This window comes from Ctenopharyngodon idella, chromosome 16 (assembly GCF_019924925.1).
Source record: "Ctenopharyngodon idella isolate HZGC_01 chromosome 16, HZGC01, whole genome shotgun sequence".
In the NCBI taxonomy this organism is placed as follows: domain Eukaryota; kingdom Metazoa; phylum Chordata; class Actinopteri; order Cypriniformes; family Xenocyprididae; genus Ctenopharyngodon; species Ctenopharyngodon idella.
Window position 1 is genome coordinate 7413657 of NC_067235.1, and position 11165 is coordinate 7424821.

Sequence of the window (11165 nt, forward strand, 5' to 3'; positions counted from 1 at the left end):
CCGTCACATCTGGGAGATGTCTTCCAACAGCTGCATTGCATAATGAAGAGTAATCGACAGGAAGATTCACATTTACCTGTTGTCTGGAAGCATTTGTTAACAGGTAAGGGTGATTGACTATGGGTCCTGGTACTATAACCGGTGCTGCATATTGTATGTTAGACCAGAAACAGGTCATACTTCATCCTCAGCAATCTATCATGGTCATTGGATTTGATATTATTACACCTTAAGCATAAACTCAGCCTGTCATTACAACATTTCAACAGTGTAATGCCGGAAGCCCAAAAACCAACTGGAAATAATAATAAATATACTGTATTTCACTCTTACACATTAGTCTAAGGGTGTTTTTACACCTGAGAGTTTGTTTCGGAACCTGGTGGTTTTCTCCCTTGGATCGGTTCGTTTAGGCATATGTGAACATGGCAATCGTGCTCGGACTCGCACCAAAACAATCACTCCGAGATAGCCTGAATGAGGTGGTCTCGGCTCGATTGCAAACGTACTCTGGGGCACTTGTGGTGTGAAAGCAATCCGACCCAACGGACCAAACGATATCATATTTCATAACGGGAAATGTCTTACATAAAATGCAGCAGTGTTTGATTCTGTGAGTGAGCACATTAGTTAGGCTACTGCAGTTAAAAACCAAAGAGCGCTTCATCTTAAAATGTTGTGTAATTGCGCTTCTCTGTGTAAGAACGCTGTCCTGGCGAAGCCTTGATTCCCGCTCTAGCTGCATTATAACATTCATATAGTGTTTGCATGTGTCTCAACAAAGTTAGTCTATTAGACAGCGCTGGGAGATACAGAGAGATACAATTCACACTTGAATTAGTATGAATGTAGTACATAATTTAACAGCAGGAATGACGGCTTGACAGTAAGTACTAAACAAGCCACAATATGCTCAGGAAGCGAAATTGTCAATCATTTTAATGGATGACGCAGAGCAAACTCTGACCAATAAGGGGACAGTTGTACACACATGTGACTTGCATAAACACATTTTGATATGCTTTGAAATTGTGAAAGCAAACCGAACCAAGAAGAAAATGCAACATTGTAACAAATTAAGTCCCTGTTTCGGAACAATGCAACTAATCTACAGGTGTGAAAACATCCAGGTTCACACCAAGAACGATAACTATAACAATAACTACATTTGCATTCACACCAACGAACGATAACGGTCTAAAAGTGTGTACATGTTTTTGCTGTTCTTGTTGCATTTACATGGCTTTAACCAGCAGATGTCTTCAGCATGCTATGTTTCAAGTGAATAGCTAGAGTAGTCGATCTAATCTAACAGTGAATTTACCTGACGAAGTCAATATAGTGGAATAAAAACAACGCCTAGTCTTTTTCACTGCAACTTCAAAGGAAGCAAGACAATGTTGTCGGAACTAGCTCTGGATACCTGAGGTAATTTTATATTACACTGTTTGCTAGTCGTGCATTACGATCTCATTTTTTTGAATTGTTAAACAGCAGTGGCTTTTTCTGGACCTCGGCGATTAACTTCTCCACAATGTCATCTGTGATCCCAACGGTATTGTTTCTCTATATCGTTATCGTTATAGCTGTGGTGTGGACAGAGCTATTCTTTTATATTTAAAATAATTTTTAGAATTATATCTTTATCGTTATCTTTATAGTTATCGTTCTTGGTGTGAACAGGCCTTAAAGCCTGTTTCATTATTAAACTATGAACAGCTAATACACACACACAAAAAAAAATGAGCACGAGTAGTTACTTGTTAACATCATACTTGTTAACATGTATAACTTGTTAACATCTCACCAAGTGTGCTGGAATCTGCTCCATCCTGGCCGCTGGAGTTCCAGGTCGTGGGTAGAACTGGTTGATAAAGAGGCTGGGAAAGCGGTACTGCCTCACAAGTTCCATTGTCTGCTCAAAGTCCTCATCCGTCTCACCTGGGAAGCCACAGATGATGTCTGTGGCAATAGTGATGCCTGGAACCCTACAGGAGACAGACACAAGATATTTATCATTTAATGCCATATCAGCAGCAAAGGCTATATTCATGGAAAACTCACAAGTAATACAATTTTAAATAATCATAACAACAATATAATTTAAATTAATTGTATACAATAATTTAACATTATTGTAATATTATATTATATTACAATAATAGCAATAAATCATATAAAATCTTTCAATTTGATATTTGATAAAAATTCTATTCATTTTCCAGGAGAAACCTTTGTAAGAATGTCCATAATTTAATTTCAATCATTTTAATTTCATAATATAGTTTCAAGCAAGACATTTCAATAAAATATGATTTACAGTCAATTTTGCACCGTTCAATAAAAATACATGGGTACAGAACAACTCTGTCTAATAGCGTAACAGTGTAATGATGAAATAAACACGAGAAATGTTAAATAAAAAAACATGTACCACACAAGTAGCATCATGAGGACAATCTTTACAGCATCAACTCAGAGCACTCAAACAGGTGTGCAAATTTCCGTGAAACAAAAAGCAGTCAATGTAGCGAGTGAATGTGATTGTGTGTGTTCTCACACAGGTCTCAAGAACCTTATTAGCAGCCTCAATAACCATCGACTACTGGCCTCCACTTTGATTAAATTAGGACCTCTGCAAAGAAATTGGTTAATTGATTTCTTTGTGCATGCATTCTCTTATCATTGATCTTTTAACCAACAGGAAGCAAAACAACCTGAAAGCTGACTTCTGAGCGAGTTGCTTGGTTGACAGGAAGTCCTATGCAGTCTGTACTGGACTCGTTCACATGCATCGAATTTTGGAAAACATGGATGGCATTCATCAGCCAATTAAATGCATGAACAGGAAGAGATTAGATCATTTTGGCTGTTTCTCAATATGCGTTCTTCAGCGATCTTGCGTCCTTGTGTTCTTGCTCTACGTCATCATCAACTGTCGAAGTTCGGTTCCAATACTCAAGAACACAAGAACAGAGGACGCATGAATGTACCCGGATGTGTTCTTGATATCTAGGATGCATCGAATGCAGACTTAAGAGAATCGAACCATTAAAAATCCCAGAAGACGCTGCAGGCGGTCGACATACGGCCTGCAAGCTTTAAAGTTCTCCTTCTCACTTATGAGATTCCTGCTACAAGCTCGCATATATGTGACGGCTCGTAAAAGTAAACATTTGTCCGTTTGTTTTGCTTACTTTTAATAAAGTGATAATGTGAAGAAAGCCTGCAGTATTTTTACTGGAATATAAAAAAGAATCTTAACATTGACAAAGCATGTAACACAAAGGCTATTCATTTTCATAAATACATGCATGGGGTGAAATAAAAAGATATAAAATTATATGAAAATGTCTATAATATTATGAAAGAAATCTTTTAATAGGTTATGACATTTGTTTTTGATGTTATGTTGTATTTATTATGCATTAGCCACTTATAAGATAACGGTCAGTTGAGCAACAAGATCGCAGCACATCTCAATTCTCAAATTATGCATTCTGTGTCCTCGCGTCCTTCCGAGATCTTTCTTTCAAGGTCTCCTTGCACGACCGGACTCCACAAGAACGCAAGTCCGTTCTCTGCGCTCTTGAAATTGAGAAACAGCCTTTAACTTTGTGGAAAGTGCTCAAAATATCTAAGTGAGGATCTAGAAAAAAGGCTTGAGATAAAAATTTTAATATGCAAAATTTCTATTCTTACATGACATCTGAAACCCTCGAGGCATGGTGCTTGATGGCCTGAACATGTCAAGGAAATGACAAAAATTGCTGTCCAGTCAATGAAACAACGAAACAATTTCTTGATATCTGGTAGATCTTTCCCCATGATATTATTAGCCACGCTGCTCCCATAACTCTCATTTCCACACATATATTTATTTCCTCTCTTTTAAGTCCACCGTAATGCACATTCTTAATCATGTTAGGCTTCTCCTTACATTACTGGCAGATAACCCCCGACCTATTGATACATCTCTAGCATTGGCCTTCATTAATATTTACGAGGACCTGTAGGCAATAATGTGTCTCGCCCTTTCTAAAGGAAGAGTCACTGATGGGCATGGTGGAAAGGGTACAGGTGTTATGCACGCTAATATGAATTCTGTTCCTTTTATTTTCCTTCCATTTCTCTTTTGCCTCAGCAAGCCATTCCAAGTGTTATGCAAGGCTTCAGTGCTAAAGGAAATTCACAAAGAACCCATCAGGAGGTGGTTTCATTTTCCTACTATTAGCAACAACAAACAGCCAACAAACTACTAGACCCACTGTGAACCACTTACTGTGAACAGAAACACTTACCTTGAAAGTGAAAAAACAAAACAATTCCATACCATCATAAAACAGAATGTATAGAGAGATGGCACTGACAAACTTATTATGATATTTGGCTAGACACTCTTCCTGACATGAGACTGTTCAGGCATTTGGTCCATTTGGTTCTGATCAAATGTGCCTTGATGCACTACTGGAACAAGTGCACAGAGCCCGTCCGTTAAAATAAACCTGTTAGCTCAGGACTTAATTGACCTGAAAATCTCAGGATGACACAGGCAAGTTAGAAGTGCATTAGAGGAACCAGAGGCATTACAACTCCTCATCTTCCAAATTCAAAAAGCCTTGATAGCTCATCAGTGAGCAGTGAGACAACCATGCACTAGAGAGCCAGAGCAACGGACTAGTTTCCTCTAAATCCATTATGTTTCCCAGCCTCTCTATCCTTCTGTGGAGAAAAAACAGACTAAAGAAAAGAAGAAAGCAAATGACAGAATTGGATTCTCTCTAAAGCGAGCAGACTCTTTCTGCATCTACCATCCCACAATAGTCGCCCTGTGTGTGCTGGCAGATGGAGGCCCTTTGATGCTTTGTTGGCTTGTTGAACAAGATTGCGCTCCATTCCATTTTTGGGCTTATTAGAAAGCATCACTCCCAGGGTCATGGTCACAATTGATGACAGCTCCCGTCCCTCGCATGGGCTCTGTGTAGTCGGGTATAGCCCAGCAAACGCCCCAGATCTTAACTACAAAACACTGACATGAAAGGCAGAGGTCTCGACCTGGAGGAGATCCAGAAAAGCTAATGTTGCAAAGCAGTTAATGAGATGCATTGAAGGAATATAAATAGCAGCCGCCACAGGAACAGCTTTCACGATGACAGTCCTAGAAACTTGAATAGTACATCTTGGCAACAAACATGGCCTTGTTTGTTAATCAGCCACCCAATCAGAAAGGCACACACCAACAAGCAGCCCCTGATTGTTTGGCCATTTGATGTGAACCGTGGTGCCAAAAGAGAATGTGGACATTTAATTGGAAACAAAACATACGAGACTAGTGGCACATTTTTTTTTTTTTTATAGTATGTGAACATTAACAAGCTTCTAATGTTGCCTTCACGTGCTATCGGAATTATCATAAATACAAGTTTCCTAGGTAAAATTTGCACATGAATGCCCTCTCAAGTCGTGTTTACCACTGGGAAGCTCGAAAATAATTTTGATACCCAAATTCCTGAGATGGGCGTGCCATAAACTTTAAACAGTGGAGGGAAGAACTACTTTTGTGACAGGTATGATTTATATGTTTTTTCCCCACCCACAACGGCTAGATCGTCTTGCCTTGTGATTAATGTAGTGCATATTTACATATGAATATTCATTTGAAGCATATACTGTATGTTTCATAACAGTGAAAATAGCTATATTTGACTGAAATTACAGAATCATCAGCAAGCGGAGTCTCTCGATAGCATCGTGAATGTTTATGGTTGTCAGTGCATGGGACACCAAATATAATTTTGGTTTTAATAAGTTTAATAAATAGGCAAGAATAAACCAGGTGTCCTCCATGACTCCTGCTCATTCTGACAACAAAGCACTTGAATGCAACAAGCTCGTAAATCAAGCTGGGAATTATCAAATTTCCGATAACACGTGAAGGCAGCATAAATGTCCGAAGGCCACACAAAACAACTAAGTACACAAATAATGGCACATTTCTCAGGAAGCAGAAATGCCACAGAGCAACCCCAGTTCCAGCTGAATAAAATGAAAAGAAACAGGAGACCTGAGACTCACTCCAGCTCTGCTTCAGAATGGACAGTAATGGGATCTTCATGAAGCTTGGAGAGGTCCCACTGTGGATGGGTAAAACTGCTTCCTCTGCATCTGTCAGCCTATCAATCTCTCATGCCAGAACCTTTTGGTTCCTGTTCATGCCTTGGATCCAATTACTGTTTGGCACAAAACTGGAAGAAGCAACGTGCTGAGCTCATCCTCATGGGTGTAGTGCTCATTCCCCTGGGTCGACGGCAGGTCTTGCAAGAATAGATCAAGGAAGCGTCCTCAAGAACACTGCATGATTATCCCTATTAATACACCAATATCTTCCCACTGAACAGTTTATGCTTAACAGCAGTATGTACCCTCGTTGCGTTTATGTATTAAGGATGCTGTGGTGGAGAGGAATGCCGAGCAGGTTAGTTGGACCACTGTGCACTTGAGGATTGAAGATGGGACTATTTCATACTCTAATGAGCTCCAGCTGGGGCCACTGCAGCAGATTCCTCTCAGAAAGGTAATGCGAGTTAGCTGCAATCAGACCTAACAAAGGATGACCTGCCCATGTCACTCTTGACAAAGTGACATATCAAGTAGTTCATATTTTGCATGCAGCAACTAAGGAATGCTTTAAAAAAATATGAAAACAATAAATGCAAATCAGCCAGGATTATCCTGATGAGGGCATTTAATACAGTTCAGTCTTCACTTTTTAAATTATACATATTCAAAATCTTTGGAAGGAAAATGTCCTTTTTTTCTAGTATAGTGTAAGGCATTTGAATGTTTGGGCAGAGACCTTGGATAAATCCAGATCTTTGTGTTGTTTTGCGGTCAAACATGTAACATGCTCAGAAAATCCATAAGAGCTTCATGTTAGATTGAGCCAAGTAAGTTCCCTTCAGGTAATGTGTGATGAGACCAGGCTCATCTAAGAGCATACGATAGAATTCCACATTCAAACACACACTTCATGCTCCAGCTCCAGCTCACGCCGCTTTTCACCTCCTGTGTTTACACATTATTCTTAGCTGCACTTAAAATCACTGCAGAACGTTTCCCAGCGGGGCTTAAATCCATTTAATTAAAACCTACTGGATATCGTCAAACTTTGAATTAGATTGGCAAGTGTGGAGATGGAAGGGCTTATGAGAGGAATTCACTCTCTGTAGTGAATTATTCTAATTTCTTTGTTTGCGGAGGCTCTGAAGGTGTGGGGCGGCGTAATACCCTTCTATCGATATGAGGCTGCTTTCAGAGGTGTGTATTTACACAACAGATATACGAGATCGCTCGGGATAAAATGAAGGCACAAACAACGGGACAACTCGGCTAAAATAAAAGGAGCAGGGATAAAAGTAGACATGGCAATCTGTGAAGGTAAACATTTATTCATTCATCCAGTATAGGAGGACCCCACCCCATCTATGGGCTGCCAGCATCCTGCGTCTCTGCCCAGCTAGAGCGGAGAGGGCCAAGCTGAAGTGGAAATGTGGAGCCCACCAGCACTGCTGTGGGTGGAGGAGGAAGCGTGCAGCAGTAAACAAACGTCATGCTAAACTGTAAGCCTTTTGAAAAACCTTTTCAGAGATGAAAATAATAATGGAAATGTGGCATTCACAGAAATTAAACCATTTTGGTCTCTTGTAAATGGAGTGATTATGTAAGATTGAGGTGTAGTGAGAGCACATATAGATCCTTTGGTTAGTGCATCTCATTTATTATTTGAATGAAGGTTCTCTACATTATTCTAGCTGATTCCTGAACAATGTTCTACCACATCAACACTAATCAGAAAAAAAAATGGAGAAGATCGAACAGATTTTAACTATTGCCAGTCAACAGCTCAACTGAACACCAACACCAGTTTCTGTCACATTCCCCTTTTTGAGGGGGAAAAAAAAATCTCCTACACTATTATACAGGTGCTGGTCATATAATTAGAATATCATCAAAAAGTTGATTTATTTCACTAATTCCATTCAAAAAGTGAAACTTATATATTATATTCATTCATTACACACAGACTGATATATTTCAAATGTTTATTTCTTTTAATTTTGATGATTATAACTGACAACTAAGGAAAATCCCAAATTCTGTATCTCAGAAAATTAGAATATTACTTAAGACCAATACAAAGAAAGGATTTTTAGAAATCTTGGCCAACTGAAAAGTATGAACATGAAAAGTATGAGCATGTACAGCACTCAATACTTAGTTGGGGCTCCTTTTGCCTGAATTACTGCAGCAATGCGGCGTGGCATGGAGTCAATCAGTCTGTGGCACTGCTCAGGTGTTATAAGAGCCCAGGTTGCTCTGATAGTGGCCTTCAGCTCTTCTGCATTGTTGGGTCTGGCATATCGCATCTTCCTCTTCACAATGCCCCATAGATTTTATATGGGGTTAAGGCCAGGCGAGTTTGCTGGCCAATTAAGAACAGGGATACCATGGTCCTTAAACCAGGTACTGGTAGCTTTGGCACTGTGTGCAGGTGCCAAGTCCTGTTGGAAAATGAAATCTGCATCTCCATAAAGTTGGTCAGCAGCAGGAAGCATGAAGTGCTCTAAAACTTCCTGGTATACGGCTGCGTTGACCTTGGACCTCAGAAAACACAGTGGACCAACACCAGCAGATGACATGGCAGCCCAGACCATCACTGACTGTGGAAACTTTACACTGGACCTCAAGCAACGTGGATTGTGTGCCTGTCCTCTCTTCCTTCAGACTCTGGGACACTGATTTCCAAAGGAAATGCAAAATTTACTTTAATCAGAGAACATAACTTTGGACCACTCAGCAGCAGTCCAGTCCTTTTTGTCTTTAGCCCAGGCGAGACGCTTCTGACGCTGTCTGTTGTTCAAGAGTGGCTTGACACAAGGAATGCGACAGCTGAAACCCATGTCTTGCATACGTCTATGCGTAGTGGTTCTTGAAGCACTGACTCCAGCTGCAGTCCACTCTTTGTGAATCTCCCCCACATTTTTGAATGGGTTTTGTTTCACAATCCTCTCCAGGGTGCGGTTATCCCTATTGCTTGTACACTTTTTTCTACCACATCTTTTCCTTCCCTTCGCCTCTCTATTAATGTGCTTGGACACAGAGCTCTGTGAACAGCCAGCCTCTTTTGCAATTACCTTTTGTGTCTTGCCCTCCTTGTACAAGGTTTCAATGGTCGTCTTTTGGACAACTGTCAAGTCAGCAGTCTTCCCCATGATTGTGTAGCCTACAGAACTAGACTGAGAGACCATTTAAAGGCCTTTGCAGGTGTTTTGAGTTAATTAGCTGATTAGAGTGTGGCACCAGGTGTCTTCAATATTGAACCTTTTCACAATATTCAAATTTTCTGAGATACTGAATTTGGGATTTTCCTTAGTTGTCAGTTATAATCATCAAAATTAAAAGAAATAAACATTTGAAATATATCAGTCTGTGTGTAATGAATGAATATAATATACAAGTTTCACTTTTTGAATGGAATTAGTGAAATAAATCAACTTTTTGATGATATTCTAATTATATGACCAGCACCTGTAAGCTGAAAAAACTGCATGGAGTAAGTTAATCTGCTAATAGCATGCATATTCATTCATAAAGTAAGGTCTGAGAAATTGAGGATTTCTTTTGTCTGTCTATTCCATGTTCAATCTACAGTACACGGTTTTTGATCTGACAGAGAAACAACAGAATTATACTAAATATTCAGATCATTCACAAAGTTTATAAGATACACAGACGGAAACTGTCAGCAGTGCAGAAGTAACTCCAGGATCTCCAGCCACCTGAAGGGTCAGATATGACATATCACCTGGATAAAACAGGCCAGCGTTTACATTTAAGTATAGATGTTTTGTATTTGAACATCTCCCTGCTGAAGGACTTTAGTTAAAATCAGAATTCAGCTCACTGCATATCCATGATCATGAACATTAGATGAAACACTGAACATACAATACATCATTCTCAGAGACTGAACGAGAGCTTCCATTGCAGCTGATGTGAAGGTATGATGTTTTGATAGATTATGAATTATCTATTTCTTTCTGCTTATCACAAAAGTACAGTCAGTTTAGCAGTGATGTGGAGTAACTAATTAAAGGCATGGAAATTACTAACTTAAGTACATTTTTCAGTGTTGACAGTAGAGCAGCTGATTCAAAAAATAGTAGCTTTTTCAACCAGCCAATTCATAATTCCTAAATGGTATATGAATTAGATGGTATAGATGGGATATCATTCGAATTGTTTACAACTTTTTGGTCTGACTTAGGCCCGCTAATGTTGGATATGATACATTTTTCAGTTACTCAAGGTTCATTTCACTCATCTATTAATATAGCTATTATTTCTTTCCTCTTAAAGAAAGACAAAGATCTGACTTCCTGTTCTAGCTATCAGCCACTTTCTCTGATAGTGATGGATGTTAAATTGTATGCTAAAATGCCGGACAGGCGTTTAGAGAGATTTATGGGTAGGTTAGAGTTCATTATGACCAGACAGGGTTTATTAAATCTCATTCCGCCTCGGATAACTTGCGCTGGTTGTCATATTGTTACTTCAGCGAATATGTTGACTTCCCCTTGCACAGTATTATCTCTGGATCCGATGAAAACTTTCGACCAGCTAGAATGGAACTATTTATGGGTGGTTCGACAGCATCTGGGTTTAGGATTGAGTTTTATAAACATGATTAAAGTTCTGTATACCAATCCAACAGCTGCTGTTCTTACTGGTTCAGTTTGTTCGAATCCATTCTTTATACATCAAGGTACATATCAGGGTTGCTCGCTTTTTCCTTTGTTGTTTATCTATTCCGGTGGTTCAGTCCTTTAAATACCTGGGGATAGATGTCTTTCCATCCCTGCAGGAAATTGTCTCAAAAAACTTAAAGGAATAGTTCACCCAAAAATGAAAATTGTGTCATCATTGACTCACCCTCAAGTTGTTCCAAACCTGTATGAGTTTCATTCTTCTGTTGAACACAAAAGAAGATATTTTAAAGAATGTTGGTAACCAGACAGGTTGATGGACCCCATTGACTTCCAGAGTTTTTTTTTTTTTCCTAAGTCAATGGGGTCAATCAACTGTTCGATTACCAACATTCTTCA

General features: G+C 39.3%; 1 protein-coding gene across 4 annotated transcripts in view; it reads right to left on the minus strand.

Annotated features, from left to right (window-relative positions):
- Positions 1-11165, minus strand: part of cdkal1 (CDK5 regulatory subunit associated protein 1-like 1) — a 395716-nt gene that overhangs the window by 65461 nt on the left and 319090 nt on the right. For all 4 annotated transcript variants that reach the window (XM_051866817.1, XM_051866814.1, XM_051866815.1 and 1 more), the window contains exon 11: positions 1808-1988. In XM_051866817.1, the coding sequence (XP_051722777.1) occupies positions 1808-1988 (181 nt within the window). The remainder of the gene's footprint in view (positions 1-1807; positions 1989-11165) is intronic.